The sequence below is a fragment of the Garra rufa genome, chromosome 14 (genome assembly GCF_049309525.1).
Source record: "Garra rufa chromosome 14, GarRuf1.0, whole genome shotgun sequence".
NCBI lineage: Eukaryota > Metazoa > Chordata > Actinopteri > Cypriniformes > Cyprinidae > Garra > Garra rufa.
The window spans coordinates 27,230,507-27,250,992 of NC_133374.1; the positions used below are offsets into that span (position 1 = coordinate 27,230,507).

The 20,486-nt window shown below is 38.4% G+C and overlaps 1 protein-coding gene across 1 annotated transcript in view; it reads left to right on the top strand.

The window, feature by feature from the left end:
• tyw1 (tRNA-yW synthesizing protein 1 homolog (S. cerevisiae)) overlaps positions 1-20,486 on the top strand; it is a 107,077-nt gene that overhangs the window by 5,136 nt on the left and 81,455 nt on the right. Inside the window, exons 7-8 of the mRNA XM_073817712.1 lie at positions 2,194-2,313; positions 15,374-15,506. Coding sequence (XP_073673813.1) covers positions 2,194-2,313; positions 15,374-15,506 — 253 coding nt within the window. The remainder of the gene's footprint in view (positions 1-2,193; positions 2,314-15,373; positions 15,507-20,486) is intronic.

Here is a 20,486-nt window from a genome sequence, read left to right on the forward strand (position 1 = left end):
GGTAACAGCTCTCGCGCTGCACATCCCGAGAGCAGATTGTTCCCCTGCAGTCTGTGGTGCACTCATGTAAATGGGATCTGAACAGCAGGGGTGACATTACTGAAATTTTATTCTCTTAGATGTCCATCTTATATTCTTTACTCGAACACTTTTAGGAAACCGCATTCTCATGAGGTTAAACTCCTTTGAGTCTTTAAATAATAACATTTAATAACCTTAAGGGGACATGAAATCAAAACTGGCCCCATTTTTCCCCTTGAGCTGGCTGCGGATTTCGTTCCTAAAAGGCCATGAATCAAACGCTTTCAGAACTTGCTAGAGAGCCAGACGAAATAAAACAAATGTCTGCTAATGCCTAACTTGCACACAAATAAACAGCGCAGCGTAGGGGTGTGCAATATATATATAATTTACGAAAATATCATAATTGTTGTTTAAACGATATATGATTTGACATTATCGAGTATATCACAAAAACAAACCCAGAGAGTGCATGCACACACTGCGAGATGTAGGTTAGACGACATTCGTTGTGCTTTTAGAGCACATTTAGAGTTCACGCTGCCACTGCGTGAAATACTTGTATAATTCCCCCAAAATTCAAGATAAGGAGGAAAATATGCCCCTGTATGGCTTTTGTCTTTTATATTTATATTTATATGTCTGATATAGTTAATATCACACAAAGAGTCACGTTTTTCTCCAAATATCAGCATGATTGCTGATATCAAGTGACTTGCATTTTAGACACAAGTTCCTGTTTTTGCTGTATTTTGTCAACAAAATAGTTTTAAAGCCACAGCAGAACTGTTTTGCGTCTCTTTTTGATTTCAAAAAGATGACTTATACAGACTGTCTTATGAGTGTTGGTTAGACTGGTCAAGTAGTCAGATACTACATTTCTATTTAAATATTAGTGAAATTAGTCGTGGTGCACATGCCTACTCTCTAAGCTATCAAACTTGCAATTTTTCCCACAAATCCAGAGAAGCTGGGAGGTGAGCCATATCTAGAGACCACAATATTATAGAGGGCTTTTTTTCATGGTAAACCACCACCCAGAGCACCCCTGCTAACCTAGATGCACCTAGTATCATGGTGGTGACTTGGACAAGTTTAGCCAATAATATTATATCCCACTAAATCCTGATGGATCAAATCCAGCCCAACATTATTGCCATGACATGTTGACTTTTAATATGATCACCTCAGGGGTACATGCAGGATTTCCTCAGGTATGCACAGAGGGAATTTTTTTTTATTTGATTTCTATAGATTATGTCTAGCATTTATGTAAATATTAAAGGATTAGTTCCTGAATTAAAATTTCCTGATATTGTACTCATCCCCATGTCATCTGAGATGTTTATTTCTCTCTTTCTTCAATGAAAAGAAATAAGGTTTTTGAGCTTCAAAGGACTCTAAACGATCCCAGCCAAGGAATAAGAGTCTTATCTAATTTCTTTATACACTGAGTACACCCAGAGCTAGACAAAATAAGCATTTGAGGTTAAAAGGTATATAAATTGTATTTTTTAGAAAATAACCGATTGTTTCACTAGATAAGACCCTTCTTCCTCGGCTGGGATCGCTTAGTGCCCTTTGAAGCTGCATTTAAACTGCATTTTGGAAGTTCAAACTTGCGGGCACCATAGAAGTCCACTGTATGGAGAGAAATCCTGAAATGTTTTCCTCAAAAAACATAATTTCTTTATGACTGAAGAAAGAAAGACATGAACATCTTGGATGACAAGGGGGTAAATGATCTGTAAATTTTCATTCTGGAAGTGAACTTCTCCTTTAAGTATCTTGATACTTTACTGCCTAAAAAATTGTTTCTGAAGATTCAGTGAGAGAGTGGTCCAAAAAATGTGAATCAGTTGAGATTGCATTTTACAAACCTGTTAGCTAATTCATTAGAGAGAAAGAACCGATTCAAAAGAATGATTAAGTCACAAATGATTGGCATCACTGGTTCACTTAAAAAAAATATTAGACATACATAATAACTACTGAAATATTTGCAGGAAAAACATTTCTCTGGTCAGTCAAAGGGCTCATGGTGCCCACAATATGTACAATCGTACAGCTGCAGGGGCCACTGGTTCACTTCCCTGGACACGTGTATCATTTCATGGTTTAGATATAATATAGATATGCCCCCCAAAGCTTATAGCTGTTTTTGGTTTTCAGGATGAGCTGATGGAGTCCAGCAGTGATGCAGAGTCCTCCACTGAGGAAGAGAAGTCTCATGGCTCCGTCATCGACATGGAGGACCTTGGGAATGTGATGAATCGTATGAAGAAAGCCAAGGTAAACAAAACACAACCAGCTCCACTGTGTTTACTCAATTTTTTAATGGATAGTTATTTACCTCACACTCTAAACCTGTATGATGTTTTTTTAGTGGTTCAATTGCATAGTGCCATTCTAACAATCTCCACATAAATCTGATTGTGCAGACCAAACCGTAAGTCGTAGAGACTTGAAACTTGGTGGGTTGGTGGTACTCACGCCACCGACAACGTGACATAGGCTCACCCCAATTGCCCTGACGGGGGCTCTACAGCGATCAAAAGTACAAAATCGCTCATGACTCCTAAACCGTCGGTCGCAAGCTCAAGTGTCTTATGTCTTTGAAATTCTTGGCTCACGCCCAGATTCAGTCGGGAGCCTGGACATTTTTTTGAGTATGTTGGATTTTTGAAACGCACTTTTGCGAAGTAGTCCTAGGTTTTTCGCCTGATCAGAACCAAACCAGTGCAGAAAGATTCTCTGGAGTGAATTAATTATAAAAAGAGTCAAACTTTCGACCATCACAAAAAGACGCCAAAACGTTCGAAAGGAACAATGCCCCTTTTAGTAAAATGGCTATAACTCCAGAATAGAATGATATATCTTCACCAAACTCAGAACACTTATGTAAGAGCTCAATCTGCGGAGCTATGCCCCTTGGTGGTGCTATAAGAGGGAAAAAAATTGAAATGGCTATAAATACAGAACCATTTGTCCTATCAACATAAAAATCACTGTGCACGGTCTTGGTCCAAAGTGCCACAAGTATCTATAAGTACATGCGTATATCTAAAAAAAAAAAACATGGAATGTGGCGTAGGCATAGTATGGACTATTTTAGAGCATGATGTGATCTCTGAGTAGTCGTTGTGTGGCATGAAACCATAAGAAATGACACCAAACGGTTTTGTACTGACATGAGGGTGAGTAAATAATGACAGAGCTGGGCAAACTATTTCTTTAAAAGGACAGAGTGCTGGAGAGACACACCGGCAATGCCTCCATTGAAGGAGACTGAGTGGCAGATGGTTTGCCACAGCAGACAGCAGCTCCAGCAGGCTGCTGGGAGGACTTACGTAACCGTGAACTGTGATCACTGACGCCCACTCTACAGGCCTGTGTGCAGGAGTGATTCATGAGACAGAAGCGCAGACAAATCTCCCCATACACACGCATACACTCTCTCTCGCATCCTATTCGCAACAGAGAGGCTGCGAGCGCTAGAGCCGAGAGCATCCCAACCCCCTTTAATCCAGCAACAGCCCTTTATGGATGTCTTCAGGATTTTAACAGCCTCAGAAGATGTTTTTAGAAATGTGGCTTGCAGCTCAAGCAATCAGTTGATTGTGATGTTCCCGATACACAGATCAAACGATATCCCAGAAGCTGTAAGTGTGTGTCAGCTGGCAGATAATTACAGGAGAGAGCAAATGGGGTTTTGAAATAACATGATGGATTTAATAGCGTTATTGATTTATATTCTAGGCTTGTAGTTTAATGCCTTAATGTAGTATAATTAGTTAGCAAAAATAAAAGCATTTGTGTTCAGAAACAGCAAGGCTACAGGGGAATGCAGAGATTTTGAGATACATTTTACACTACTTTTGATGCATTGTTTTAGGGTGTTTTCACACCTAGTGCATCTGAGCACTCAAAGTGTTTTCAGGGCGATATACCAAGCATATGTGAACACCCCAAATGATCAAATAAAATGTACTTTTCATTGCAGAAAATACAATTAATTTTGGGTCCATTTGTGGTTCAGTTGAGTTCCCTTTTTAGTCCACTTGCATTGTGAACACAATAATAAGTCACTTGTAGCTGGTTCACTCTAACTGAACTGTGTTTGGTTAATTAAAGTGTATTATATGTGAAAACCCCCTAAAAACACAAAGCATGTTGGCGCTGATAGCCTTGTGTGTAGCGTGCCAACATATAGCGCCATTGTGCTACGGGCATCTTCCAGAGTTAGAATCCCGGTAGGAGGACCTTTCCTGATCCCGTCCTCCTCCTCTTTCTCTCACTTCGCTTCCTGTCATCTCTATCCTGTCCTATATTAATACACAGCTGTGAAATACTCTATTCTAATTGGTCAGTCACCACATTTTGAGGGATGTTATTCCCCAATAACAACCGGTAAAAACTAATAACACAGGCTCATCTGGGTAACTGCAGTTGGCGCTATTTGCTTGCTAGGAGCATTTATTTTCTTGTGAAATAAGTGTTTGACAAAACATGATCTAGTACTTGGTGGCAAAACCCTTGTTGGCAATCACAAAGGTCAGACGTTTCTTGTAGTTGGCCACCAGGTTTTGACATATCTTAGGAGGGATTTTGTCCCACTCCTCTTTGCAGATCCTCTCCAAGTCATTAAGGTTTCGAGGCTGATGTTTGACAACTCGAAACTTCAGCTCCTTCCAGGTTTTCTACAGGATTAATGTCTGGAGACAGGCTAGGCCACTCCAGGATCTTAATGTTCTTCTTGTGAGCCACTTCTTTGTTGCCTTTGGCCGTGTGTTTTGGGTCATTGTCATGCTGGAATACCCATCCACCACCCATTTCCAATCATTCATATGTTCATTGGCAAACTTCTGACAGCCCTGTGCATGTGCATTCTTGAGCAGGGGGACCTTGTTGGCGCAAGGTGTGTCCACGAGGTGAGATCTTGCATGGAGCTCCAGACCAAGGGAGATTGACAGTTATTTTGTGTTTCTTCCTTTTGCAAATAATCTTGTGTAGACCTTGTGTAGGTCTACAATCTTGTCCCTGATATCCTTGGACAGCTCTTTGGTCTTGGCCATGGTGGAGAGTTTGGAATCTAATTGATTGATTGCTTCTGTGGACAGGTGTCTTTTATACAGGTAACAAAGCTGAGATTAGGAGCACTTTCTTAATGGCAGTGCTCCTAATCTCATTTTGTTACCTGTATAAAAGACACCTGGATGCCAGAAATCTTGCTAATTGATAGGGGATCAAATACTTATTTCACTCATTAAAATGCAAATATATATTTTTGAACTTATTTTAAAATGCATTTTTCAGTTTTTTTGTCTCACTGTTAAAATGAACCTACCAATAAAATTATAGACTGATTTCTTTGTCAATGGGCAAACGTACGAAGTCAGCAGGGGATCAAATAATTGTTTCCCTCACTGTAACAAACTGGAAAGATGTTAAAACGGTGTAATCTTAAATCGGTGTCTTTTATTGGCATAATTATTCATGTGGTGAAATGCCGTCTAGTTTGAACTTGCCACTTGCCAGTAACAGCTTTCTTTACGGAAGCTTTGCGTTCAAATTCTTCAACTCAAATATTATCAATATTTTGTGTCTAATTATTTAGTTCTATGGCAAGCAGCCTTGTAATAAGCAGGATAATGTACATCCATCCAGTTGTTATTGCAAAATAAAACCCTTCACTTTATTCAACGTAGTTTTTTTTTTTTTTTTTTTTTTTTTTTTCAGAAATATCAGGATTGTTTGTCATGTTGGTTTTACTATTTTGCAAGTTTCCTGAGCAGTACAACCAAACTAATTTCCCTATTTTAAAACCAAAATCTTAATATACAAAAATAAAACAAAAAGGATGGCAGATATTTAGGCCAAAGTGGGCGAAGAGAAAAAATCTGTCATTATTTTATCTTTGTTATTAAAAAATAAGAACAAAGATAGGCTACATGTTACAAATACACATAATATACAAATTAAACAAACAGTGCTTTAATTTTCAGCTACAGTAGGTGTATTTTTCAGTAGCATTCAAAAAATTTAATTAACAAATATAAAAATAAAACACTATATACACTATATACATAAATTATACATTGACTATACATTTTCACATGCAAATAATGTACTTTTGTGATTGCGAATGCGAATAAGTGCAGTGTCCCATGAGTAAATGTATGTCGTGTTGTACAGTATATACGTAGAGACGGAGACACACTGTAGCACGATACTACGATATGTATTGAAAAGCAGATTGTGGAGACATTTTAATCATTTTAATCCACGATCAAAAATCGTCATATCGCACACCCCTAATTCAACAATTTTTTTCAGCGCACGTTCAGGATTAACTCATTATTTGTTTTTCTTTGTGCATAAAAAAACATTCTCAAAGCTTAATTTTTTTGTGGTTTTCAGCTGGTTGTGATGTTCAAACAAACATTTTTTTTTTTTAAATGCCACAGTTTGCCACTTATACAGTGGTGTGAAAAAATGTTGGCCCCCTTCCTGATTTTTTGCATGTTTATCACACTTTAATGTTTCAGATCATCAAACTCATTTAAATATTCATCAAAGATAACACAAGTAAACACAACATGCAATTTTTGAATGAAGTTTTTTTATTATGAAGGGAAAACAAAATCCAAACCCACATGGCTCTATGTGGAAAAAGTGTTTGCCCCCTAAACTGAATAACTGGTTGGGCCACCCTTAGCAGCAACAACTGCAATCAAGCGTTTGCGATAACTTGCGATGAGTCTGTTACAGCGCTGTGCAGGAATTTTGGCCCACTCATCTTGGCAGAATTGTTGTAATTCAGCCACATTAGAGGGTTTTCGAGCATGAACCGCTTTTTTAAGGTCATGCCACAGCATCTCAATAGGATTCAGGTCAGGACTCCAAAGTCTTCATTTTGTTTTTCTTCAGCCATACAGAGGTAGATTTGCTGGTGTGTTTTGGATCATTGTCCTGCTGCAGAACCCAAGTTCGCTTCAGCTTGAGGTCACGAACAGATGGCCGGACATTTTCCTCCAGGATTTTTTGGTAGACAGCAGAATTCATGGTTTCATTATCACAGCAAGTCTTCCAGGTCCAGAAGCAGCAAAACAGCCCCAGACCATCACACTACCACCTCCATATTTTACTGTTGGTATGATGTTCTTTTTCTGAAATGCTGTTACTTTTGCGCCAGATGTAATGGGACACACACCTTCCAAAAAGTTCAACTTTTGTCTCGTCAGTCCAGAGAGTATTTTACCAAAAGTCTTGGGGATCATCAAGATGTGTTCTGGCAAAACTGAGACGAGCCTTTATGTTCTTTTTGCTCAGCAGCGGTTTTCGTCTTGGAACTCTGGCATGCAGGCTATTTTTGCCCAGTCTCTTTCTTATGGTGGAGTCATGAACACTGACCTTAACTGAGCCAAGAGAGGCCTGCAGTTCTTTAGATGTTGTTGTGGGGTCTTTTGTGACCTCTTGGATGAGTCGTCGCTGCCGGCCACTCCTGAGAAGGTTCACCACTGTTTCATGTTTTCGCCATTTGTGGATAATGGCTCTCACTGTGGTTCGCTGGAGTCCCAAAGCTTTAGAAATGGCTTTATAACCTTTTCCAGACTGATAAATCTCAATTACTTTCTTTCTCATTTGTTCCTGAATTTCTTTGGAGAAACTGAACTCAAGTGTGATAAACCACAGTTATGTTTTGACAGGGGGGAGGGGCCACTTTTTCACACAGGGCCATGTGGGTTTGGACTTTTTTTTTTTTCCTTTCATAAAAAAACCCTTCATTCAAAAACTGCATGTTGTTTACTTGTGTTATTGTTGATTAATATTTAAATTTGTTTGATGATCTGAAACATTAAAGTGTGACAAACATGCAAAAAAATTAATTAAGGGGGCCAACACTTCACACCACTGTATTTGTTTCTGCACAATTAGCTGTGTTAAGATAGTATTTCAGGTAACACTTTATAATAACTATCCGTTATAACTAGTTAATAGACCATTAATAAACTGTTAGTTAATGAGGAATAAATGACTTGTTAAATAACAGTTAATAGTTTGTTAATTATTTATAACTGTGCCTTATAGATAGCCAATAGATAGCTTACAAGCTGTTAGTTAACAAGTTATAAATGACTTGTTAACTGTATTTTAATGATTTATAACTATACCTAATAAATTAGTAATAGATCATGAACAAGCTGTTAGTAAATTACTTACTAAAGACTTGTTAAGTATCATTTAATAGTTTATATATGTTATTGGGACGTTATTCTAAAGTTGCAACTATTCTTCATTTATTTACTGTTAGTAAATGAGGAATAGTTGCAATTTTAGAATAACGTCCCAATAACATACATAAGCTAATAACTAACACTTAACTAATACATTAACTCACACTTTACAGATCAGTTGTTCATAGTTAACCATCTACTAATACCAGTGACTTTGTACTTTGTAGAACAGCCAATGGATGGAACAAGTTCAAGCTACAGAAATTTGATGTGATATTTAAAATACACAATTTTTGTACCTCAACCTTGTTCCACCCATAGGCTTTTCTGAGGTTTGGGCACTTTTTGTGCTAAACATGAAAACAAAATAAATAAAAATCTAGCCATTGGCATTATTGATATGAACATGTTTTATCACACCTTGGACCCTCTATACTGAGTGAACCAGCGGCGATCCATTTGCTGTTCTACCATGTTTCACTTTTATTAGTAGATGGTTAACAAACTATGAACAACTGATCTGTAAAGTGTGAGTTAATGTATTAGTTAAGTGTTAGTTATTAGGTTATGTATGTTATTGGGACGTTATTCTAAAGTTGCAACTATTCCTCATTTACTAACAGTTAATAAATGAAGAATAGTTACAACTTTAGAATAACGTCCCAATAACATATATAAACTATTAACTGATACTTAACAAGTCTTTAGTAAGTAATTTACTAACAGCTTGTCCATGATCTATTACTAATTTATTAGGTATAGTTATAAATCATTAAAATACAGTTAACAAGTCATTTATAACTTGTTAACTAACAGCTTGTAAGTTATCTATTGGCTATCTATAAGGCACAGTTATAAATAATTAACAAACTATTAACTGCTATTTAACAAGTCATTTATAACCCATTAACTAACAGTTTATTAATGATCTATTAACTAGTTATAACGGATAGTTATTATAAAGTGTTACCGTATTTCAAATTTGAAACGTCAACGTTTTCTAATTCATTGACTGAAGTGTCATCTGTCTGACTTTTACTCAAGTCACCTTTCAACGCCCAACCATATTGGCAAACATGTAAAAATACTTACTGTCAGCAAACACTTGTTGCTTTTATGTTGATCCAGCTAAACTGGTTTGTTTGGCTTTGAATTTGTTTCACGTTCACCGAGGTCAGGAGCAAGGAGTATATCTCATCTTTAACTCAGAGGAGAAACATAAGATCTGTTAGATTCTGTCACTCACTCACTCACTCACTCACTCACTCACATCTTCAGTTGCTCTGCTCTGTTTGATTTTGCTGAGTGAATATGTTTTGAAAGAGTTTCTTCTGAATTTCTCTGCATATTATTTATTTATATGCATTATATAGACATTATTAGATGCATGCATAATTCATATTCTTAGTGGAGTATAATAATTTATTAATCACTCTGGAATAATGTCAACTGTTATAAAATACAGAGTGTGGAGTTTGTGTAGATCTGGGTCTTGCGTATGTAGAATTACTCCGCTTTGGCTCCAGATGGCATCAGAGACATATTGTATCTTGGCTTTACTGATGCAGACACCTGACCTTGCATTACTGTGTGATCTGCACTGCTTTAGTTGTGATTTATAAATAGAAGTGCATTTCTTATTTTTGAACTTAATAATGATTTCTGCCCCTGTGTGTTTCTGACCTTAAAGATAATGAGTGTAATTTGAAATAATTGGACCTATCCCAGCTTGATGTGCAGATGCAGTGCATAAGCCATTTATATGTTCGCTTGATGTGTGTACGGCTCTGTGGCAGTTTCTGCATTGTTGGAGTGGCCCTACTTTTTTTTTACATTGTCTAGACCACTGGTGTGAGTTTAGGAAAGTTTTATTCTATAATAGCAAAAATGTTTTTGAAAGCGTTTTTTATTTTTGCAGTTTTGTGTGGTGCTGCTTGTGGTATAAAATCTGCACATTGCTCCTTTTTAAAATGGCCCTGAAATACTATCTGTATTTTAGTGTAGTCATAACTATTGGCACAAATTGATTTTTGGCTCGTGTACACAACTATTCAAAAGTATGGGGTTGTTGTTTTTTCTTTTGTTTTTTCTTTTTTGTGAACAAATTTTCTCACAAAGGCTGCATTTATATGATCAAAAATTGTGAAATATTACAACTATTTAAAATGACTGTGAATTTGAATATATTTTAAAATTTAATTTATTCCTGTGACACACAGCTTGAATTTTCAGCATCATTACGTCAGTCTTCAGTGTCACATGATCCTTCAGAAATCATGCTGATTTGCCGCTCAAGAAACATTTATTAATATAACAGTATGTGAAATAAGGGTCTGTTATAAAATTTATAGCCTAATTGTCGATTTAATGAGTTGTTGCTGAATTAATGGTAATTATTCATTTTTAAACCAAATGTTACTGAATTAAAATTTTGAACGGTATATTATAGAATTTCTAGAAAAATGGATCAAATTGTAGGTGATATATTATACACTTTAGAGATTTCTGTACAATTAAATGTCCTCTACAGATGACAATGTCTATCCTTACCTCTTAAAACCAAATAAGTGACTGTTGACCCCTTACCAAAATCCATTTTAGTAATAATCTGTGTATAGACCAGTCCCAAAACCAAGTGCCTCTTACCTTCTCTAAATAAGGAATAGTTCACACAAAAATTTAAAAGTCGCTCTTCACCAAACCTGTGAGTTTTTTTTCTGTGAAACAAAACAAATAGAGTTTTTTTTTTTTTTTTAATATATATAATCTAAACGTAAAGGTAATGCAACTGTTGAAGCCAGAAAGGTTCCACCAGAAATTGTACTTTTTGTGTTTGCATAGCTGTGTTCTATGGAAGCCTGTTCCCCAATATAAAAAAAATCCCAAGATATAAAGTGCAAATTCTGACTATATTTTAGAATTGTTTAAATCTCACAATTCTGACTTTTCTCAAAATTAAGTTTATATCTTGCTTTTCTGACTTTATCGCAATTGCAACTTTGTATCACACAATTCTGACTTCATAACTCTCAATTCTGACTGTATAACACACAATTGCGAGTTTATATCATGCAGATCTGAGAAAACGTGATATAAACTCATAATTGCAAGAAAAAAGTCAGTATTGCTAGACAAAGTCTGTTTTTTTTTCTCACAAGATAACGAGCTTATCTTGCAGTTTAAATCTCACAATTCTGACTTTTCTCAAAATTACGAGTTTATATCTATATTGTGATTAGTTTATATTCTAACTCTATTGCAATTGCAACTTTGTCACGTAATTCTGACTTTATAACTCTCAATTCTGACTTTATAACACACAATTGTGAGTTTATATTACTCAATTCTTAGAAAAACAGAATAGCAAGACAAAGTCACAATTCTGACTTTTTTTCTCAGAATTGCAAGATAAAGTTTAAAACGTGCGAAAAAATTCATAATTGTGATTTAAAAATTTGCAGTAAATAAAAAAATAATTATTATTCATTGGCAGAAATGGGCTTCCATATTCTTCCTATGTGAGACATTATCCTGATAGTCGGCTGAGTCGGTGTGGATTAAACAAAAAATTAATATACAAACCAATACAACCTTAGAGCACATGTTTTAATGCCATGCACAGATTTAGTGCAGGTGTGGATTGAGGCTATGTTTTCACTGCTTAGTATTAGCAAGGTGGAAATTGAGATAACAGCTCGTGGACAGGCATTGTCCCACGGCCACATCGGCCCGTGTGGGACGGGCAGCAGCCGGAGCGGCTTGTCGTCATTTTGGCTGGCTGTCAGTCTCAATGTGTCAGCTGCTCAGGCTGAACTCTGCAGGGCCACTGCCTGCATCACCGCTGTCACTTGCATGGGTGGTTTGTGGGAAATGGAGCGTTTCCAGCTGAAGAGAGCTGCTCCGGTTCTGTCAGTCTGAAGGAGGAGGGGTGCGCTGCAGCAAGGACGAAAGCGCAGCGACGACGAGATGAATCTTGGGTGACAGATTGCAGCCTAGTCAACTCTACGTTCTGCGTGGCAGTTCCACGACAGATCTCGCTGTGAAAGGGCATAATGTCCGCTTGCCAATCCAACCCCACCTGGTGCCTTCCACCCGCTCTTCTTGTTGGATTTTGCTCAAGGGACATTGTGTACTCTGGAACAAATGAACAAAGTCACAGAAAAACAAACACTGAAACGGCAACTGGTTTAGCACCTGTTTCTCAGCCCGGATGTTGAGGGACCCCAAAGTTTTGTCCTGGAACGCAAAACAAAGCAAAGACAGTTTGATGGGGTGGAGTTGTGTATAAATATAAAAATAGAAATAAATATAGAAAATAGCTGTAGGAATAGAAGCCCTACATGAAAGATTGAATAAACTCCAGGAATGAGTAAGTTGTTTGTCTTTGTTTAGGTTTTTTTTTTTTTTTTTTTATGCATTTTTTTAAAAATGTAGGGGGTTTGTTTTTGTTTTTTATGTTTTACTTGGTTTTGTCTTGTTGTTTTGATTTGTGTTGTTGTTTTTGTTATTTATTTTATTTTTTTTATTTTTTTGTCTTTGGGTTTTTTTTGTTTGGTTTATATATTTTTAGGGGGTTGTTTGTGTTTATGTTTGGGGTTTGTTTTACTTGATTTTTTTTTTTTTTTTTTTGTTATTGGTTGGATTTGTTTTGTCTTTGTTTGTCTTGTATTTATTTTTTATTTGTTTAGGGGTTGTGGGTTTTTTTATGTTTGGATTTTTATGTTGGACTTAGCAATTTTATATATACAGTCAAGTCTGAAATTATTCATACCCCTGGCAAATTCTGACATTTATTCAACCAGCAAGTTTTTTTAAATTTTTTTATTAGAAATGATACAGACGTCTCCTAGAAGATAATAAGACACTGTAAAAGAGGCATCATTGTGGAAAAAAAATTACTCATCTTTTATTTACATTTGAACAAAAAGTGGCATGTCCAAAATTATTCATACCCTTCTCAATAATCAATAGAAAAGCTTTTATTGGCTATTACAGCAATCAAATGCTTCCTATAATTGCTGACCAGCTTTTTGCATGTCTCCACTGGTATTTTTGCCCATTCATCTTTAGCGATGAGCTCCAACTCTTTCAGGTTGGAGGGTCTCCTTGCCATCACCCTGATCTTTAGCTCCCTCCACAGATTCTCAATTGGATTTAAGTCAGGACTCTGGCTGGGCCACTGCAAAACGTTACTGTTTTTGTCTGCAAACCATTTCTTCACCACTTTTGCTGTGTGTTTTGGGTCGTTTTCGTGCTGAAATGTCCACTGGTGCCCAAGGCCAAGTTTCTCTGCAGACTGCCTGATGTTGTTGTTGAGAATTCTGATGTATTGCTCCTTTTTCATGGTGCCGTTTACTGTAATTAGTTTCCCTGAACCCAAAACCATGTTTGACAGTGGGGATGGTGTTCTTAGGGTTGAAGGCTTCTCCTTTTTTACGCCAAATGAAGGCTACATCATTGTGGCCAAACAATTCAAATTTTGTTTCATCTGACCATAAAACAGAAGACCAGAAGTCGTCTTCTTTGTCCAGATGAGGATTTGCAAAGGCCAAGTGGGCTTTTATGTGCCTTATCTGGAGAAGTGGTGTCCTCCTTGGTCTGAGTCCGTGAAACCCAGCGGTGTGCAGTGTCCGTTGGACTGTCTGCCTTGAGATGTTGCCACCAGCAGAGCCCAGATTCATCAGGATGGCCTTGGTGGTGATCCTTGGATTCTTTTTTACCTCTCTCACTATCCTCCTGGCCAGCACAGGTGTCACTTTTGGCTTCCGACCACGTCCTCTCAGATTTTTCACAATCTTGTATTTTTTAACAATACTTTGCACTGTAGCCACTGGAACTTCAAAACATTTAGATATGGTCTTATAGCCCTTTCCTGACTTGTGAGCAGCCACAATGCGCAGCCTCAGGTCCTCAGTTAGCTCCTTTGTCTTAGCCATGACTGTCCACAAACCAACAGCAGAGAGCTTCTGTTTTTCACCTGTTGATTTGATTAAAACAGCTGTTCCCAATGAATGCCACTTTTTGTTCAAATGTAAAAAAAAAAAAAAAAAAAAAGCTGAGAAATATTTTTTTCCACAATAATGCCTCTTGTACATCATCTTATTATCTTTTGGGAGAAGCCTGTGTCATTTCTCGTCAAAAAATACTTGCTGGTTGAATAAAAGTAACTTTAAGTCAGAATTTGCCAGGGGTATGAATAATTCGGGGCTTGACTGTATATATATTTTTTGACACTCCTTGGTTATAAATACTGCAGATTTCTTACACGTCCTTTGAATATCCAGTGTAGAGCATCTAATGTGACCTATGGCGTCCAGCTTGCCTGATGATTCCCTTCATCTGCCATATGCAGCAGTGTGTCTGAATCTGAAGCCAGACTGTCTGTGACCTTTTAGTGTGGAAAAAATTGCTAATACTGCCATATGTACTTGGGAAGAAATATGGAATAATAACATTTAGGCAAAAGGAGCAGGAACTATAAGTCAGACTTGATTCCAGCTGATTGTATATTCTGGATCCTGTGCAGTCTGGAATCGCAATAAAGTTTTATGCAGTCTGTTCACATAAGTGCGCCTGAGCGCTGAAGGTCAGTGATGGTAGTCCAAAACCTTCATCAGTGCGTTTCATCAGAACCATATGGCTGTAAGTGTCATTTCTGTTTAAACCCTCCCAATGGTGCCATCATTTTCAAAGCAACATCTGTTTCCTATCCTTTAATTTCTGAAATCAATTACAGTTCAAAATGAAATTAAACTCTCTGGAGTTTTTAAAAGTGTGATGTGATATATGTTAAATTGTAAACCTCCTTCGCCCCCCTAAATATGTATATTTAATACGTGGAATTGTTTTGGTTAGATGTACTTTTACTGTTGTCAGCTGAACAACCTACTTTAAGGTATTGTACAAACTCACGTAGGCTTCTTCGTTTGACAGAAAAATTATTAAAACTCTTACTAAGTTATGCAAATTACTAAGTAAATTGAATAAAAATAGAGATTCAGCCTCTATCAGTTCCTCTGACGCACCGCCACTGGTTGTGTAACTGTGACTAGGTTATGTGAATGAATGAGGTTTTTTATGTGTCTTTTTCTTTTTTGTGGCTGTATGTGCTGCAGAGGATGGAGGGAGATGAAGAGGACTCCCAGAGGGTGAAGCTGTCAAAGCAGAATGGAGTGAGGAAGAGCGAGTCAGAGGAGGAGCGGCGAGAGATGATCACTCCAGCCTTGAGAGATGCTCTGACTAAACAAGGTACAGCATGGCCTTAACCCGCCTGTGTTATTCACTCACTCAAAGAAAGACGTCTGTGACAGAAATTAAAGTTGCTGTACAATGGGTATCTGCGCAAATTCATACACACAGTTTTTCATTTTCTTTTCATTTTTTCATTAGTCTGCTTCAATTTATTAAATTTGAGTGTCCTTGCACATTCCCTGTTCATGTTGTATTTAATTTTTGTAAGGAAAATGTGAGTGGTTTTCATGCAACATTTCCATCCAGCACTCACCTCTATAATGTTAGGCTGTTGTGGGTGGTTGCTGTGCCGTCATTTCCTGTTCCTGTTTGTCGTTTGGCACCTAGGTTGCGTCCAAAAACCTAGACAGCTGACTTTTGAATTTAAGGTCTGAGAAACCCTTGAAAATAGCAATATTTCTGATGAGGTACTTGAAAAGTGCTTGAATTATTGAAAGACAATGTATCTATGAAATTAGTGTTAAACTTTATCAATAAGCACATATCTTTTCATGCAAAATTAACATTGCAGCCCGTCTGCATTTACCTTATGTAGCCCGCCCCTTTTCAGTGCTGCTTTAAACATTACAATGCTCATAATAACTTTCAAATATTTAGTACAATATATACTGTTCATTCAGCTCAAGTGATTCACTTGCAAAAATCAGATCAAATTAAAAGATCCGTTCATTTTCAAATTACAACATCGCTTTTTAATGATTTTAAAAAGCACTTATAGTGATGGGTGAAACTGTGAATCAGTTAAACCATTGCCTCGCAAAATGATTATCCTATCGGATCGTGAATCATTTGATTCTGATTGGGACTTCAAATAGCGTATCGCAAATCAGACTTTGAAGTGGGTTCACAAACCATTTGATTCAGCTTGGGACTTCGGAACGGTTTCGCGAATCAGACCTCGGAGTGGGTTCACAAACCATTTGATTCAGATTGGGACTTCGGAACGGTTTCGCGAATCAGACCTCGGAGTGGGTTCACAAACCATTTGATTCAGCTTGGGACTTCGGAACGGTTTCGCGAATCAGACTTCGGCGTGGGTTCACGAATAATTTGATTCAGATCGGGACTTCGGAACGGTTTCGCGAATCAGACTTCGGAGTGGGTTCACAAACCATTTGATTCAGCTTGGGACTTCAGAGTGTTTCTGCAAATCAGACTTCGGCGCATATCAGAATTTGGAGTGGGTTCGTGAATCATTTAATTCAGATCAGGACTTCGGAGCGGTTTTGCGAATCAGACTTTGGAGCATATTAGACTTTGGAGTGGGTTCGCAAATCATTTCATTCAGATCGGGACTTTGGAGCGGTTTTGCGAATCAGACTTTGGAGCATATTAGACTTCGGAGTGGGTTTGCAAATCATTTCATTCAGATCGGGACTTCGGAACGGTTTTGCGAATCAGACTTCTGAGTGGGTTCACGAATCATTTGATTCAGATTGGGACTTCAGAGTGTTTCTGCAAATCAGACTTCGGCGCATATCAGAATTTGGAGTGGGTTCACGAATCATTTAATTCAGATCAGGACTTCGGAGCGGTTTTGCGAATCAGACTTTGGAGCATATTAGACTTTGGAGTGGGTTCGCAAATCATTTCATTCAGATCGGGACTTCGGAGCGGTTTTGCGAATCAGACTTTGGAGCATATTAGACTTCGGAGTGGGTTCGCAAATCATTTCATTCAGATCGGGAATTCGGAGCGGTTTCGCAAATCAGACTTCGGAGTGGGTTCACGAATCATTTGATTCAGATTGGGACTTCGGAGCGGTTTCGCAAATCAGACTTCTGAGTGGGTTCACGAATCATTTGATTCAGATCGGGACTTCGGAACGGTTTTGCGAATCAGACTTCGGAGTGGGTTCACAAATCATTTGATTCAGATTGGGACTTCAGAGCGGTTTCGCAAATCAGACTTCGGAGTGGGTTCACGAATCATTTGATTCAGATCGGGACTTCGGAACGGTTTTGAGAATCAGACTTCGGAGTGGGTTCACGAATCATTTGATTCAGATCGGGACTTCGGAACGGTTTTGAGAATCAGACTTCGGAGTGGGTTCACGAATCATTTGATTCAGATTGGGACTTTGGAGCGGTTTTGCAAATCAGACTTCGGAGCGTATCAGACTTCAGAGTGGGTTCACAAATTATTTCATTCAGATCGGGGCTTCGGAGCAGTTTTGCGATTCGGAGTGGGTTCACGAATCATTTGATTCAGATTGGGACTTCGGAGCAGTTTCGCAAATCAGACTTCGGAGCGTATCAGACTTCGGAGTGGGTTCACAATTATTTTATTCAGATAGGGCCTTCGGAACAGTTTTGCGATTCGGAGTGGGTTCACGAATCATTTGATTCAGATTGGGACTTCGGAACGGTTTCGCAAATCAGACTTTGGAGCGTATCAGACTTCGGAGTGGGTTCACAATTATTTTATTCAGATAGGGGCTTCGGAACAGTTTTGCGATTCGGAGTGGGTTCACGAATCATTTGATTCAGATCGGGACTTCGGAACGGTTTTGCGAATCAGACTTCGGAGTGGGTTCACGAATCATTTGATTCAGATTGGGACTTCGGAGCGGTTTCGCAAATCAGACTTCGGTGTGGGTTCTCGAATCATTTGATTCAGATTGGGACTTCAGAGCGGTTTCGCAAATCAGACTTCGGAGTGGGTTCACGAATCATTTGATTCAGATCGGGACTTCGGAACGGTTTTGAGAATCAGACTTCGGAGTGGGTTCACGAATCATTTGATTCAGATCGGGACTTCGGAACGGTTTTGAGAATCAGACTTCGGAGTGGGTTCACGAATCATTTGATTCAGATTGGGACTTTGGAGCGGTTTCGCAAATCAGACTTCGGAGCGTATCAGACTTCAGAGTGGGTTCACAAATTATTTCATTCAGATCGGGGCTTCGGAGCAGTTTTGCGATTCGGAGTGGGTTCACGAATCATTTGATTCAGATTGGGACTTCGGAGCAGTTTCGCAAATCAGACTTCGGAGCGTATCAGACTTCGGAGTGGGTTCACAATTATTTTATTCAGATAGGGCCTTCGGAACAGTTTTGCGATTCGGAGTGGGTTCACGAATCATTTGATTCAGATTGGGACTTCGGAACGGTTTCGCAAATCAGACTTTGGAGCGTATCAGACTTCGGAGTGGGTTCACAATTATTTTATTCAGATAGGGGCTTCGGAACAGTTTTGCGATTCGGAGTGGGTTCACGAATCATTTGATTCAGATCGGGACTTCGGAACGGTTTTGCGAATCAGACTTCGGAGTGGGTTCACGAATCATTTGATTCAGATTGGGACTTCGGAGCGGTTTCGCGAATCAGACTTCGGTGTGGGTTCTCGAATCATTTGATTCAGATTGGGACTTCGGAGCGGTTTCGCAAATCAGACTTCGGAGTGGGTTCACGAATCATTTGATTCAGATCGGGACTTCGGAACGGTTTTGCAAATCAGATTTCGGAGTGGGTTCACGAATCATTTGATTCAGATTGGGACTTTGGAGCGGTTTCGCAAATCAGACTTCGGAGCGTATCAGACTTCGGAGTGGGTTCACAAATTATTTAATTCAGATCGGGGCTTCGGAGCAGTTTTGCGATTCGGAGTGGGTTCACGAATCATTTGATTCAGATTGGGACTTCGGAGCAGTTTCGCAAATCAGACTTCGGAGCGTATCAGACTTCGGAGTGGGTTCACAAACCATTTGATTCAGCTTGGGACTTGGGAGTGGTTCCGCAAATCAGACTTCAGAGCACAGAAAGAAACTTCTTTCAAAAACTTCAAAAAATGACCCTATTATTATAAATGGTAGTGTATATTTTCCAATAGAAAACAGTTAATAATAATAATTCCACAATATTACAGTTTTCCTATATTTTTGATCAAATAAATAAATAAATTCTGCCTTGTTGAGCAAAGAAGCTTCTTTCAAAAAAAAAAAAAAACTTAACTTTTAATCCTTAACCTAAAGTATGAGCAATTGTAATAGTGGTGCACCACTTATAAAACCCGAAACTAGCTTTGCAAAAGTTCGACAGCTAGCTTTAAATAAGCTTCTTAATTAGTTGAAGCACACTAGCTACACAAGCTCCTCGCTGATTACTTTTATGTCCAATTTCCCTCATGATGGACAGTCATTTCCTGCTTTCTCGGCTGCTTTAATTGAATACGTCTCAGTGTTTTTTCATCTCTCAAAAAACCGGATGCCAAGGTCCTGATGGTAATTAGGTCCTCGGCGCTGGCAGTGTCAGCCGCGTTATGGTAAACCTAGTTTTCAATTATGATGATTTTCTCACACGTTTGACAGTTTTTCCTTTCTGTAAGCGGTATCTCACTTTTGTTATTAATAAACCAGCCACGGAGCTGCAACTCTTCTCCTATTGTGCACTACAAATTTCACCCTTGTCGTCTGGTTTCTGATGGAGCCTCTGATGGTATGACTGTGCCTAACGGAGCTTAATGATGCAGCAAAGCCCAATTACTCCTCTCTTGCTGCTGGAGTTCCCTTGAGTTTCTCACTCTACACCTTTCATTGGCCCAGCCTGCCTCCAGCCGCATACACACACTGCACGACAGAGGCTGGCCGGCTCTCACATTTCCACCGAGGTTGTGTGTACTACCAATCAGTGTCCTCTGTGCTTGTGGCAAAGCATCACCTCTGAACATGTTGTTAGTTTAACATGCTTGATATAGCAAACTCACAATCAATAGAGACCAAGAGATCCACAGTATGAGATGCATTTTGAGCAAATATGATCTTGTTTGTCATGGGATCATAAACCAACTAGTCTAGAATGTGTTCAGGTTATATTTTACCCTATATTAATAAGAAACCAATAAGACATTTTGTTATAGATTATATTTAATTAGAATTGGTCATTTTTAGCATTCTTCGGATGGATTGTTATTATTTTTTTTGCTAGCTTAATTTCTCTGTTAGTTAATAATTTCAGTTATGGGATGACTGTATGTCAGT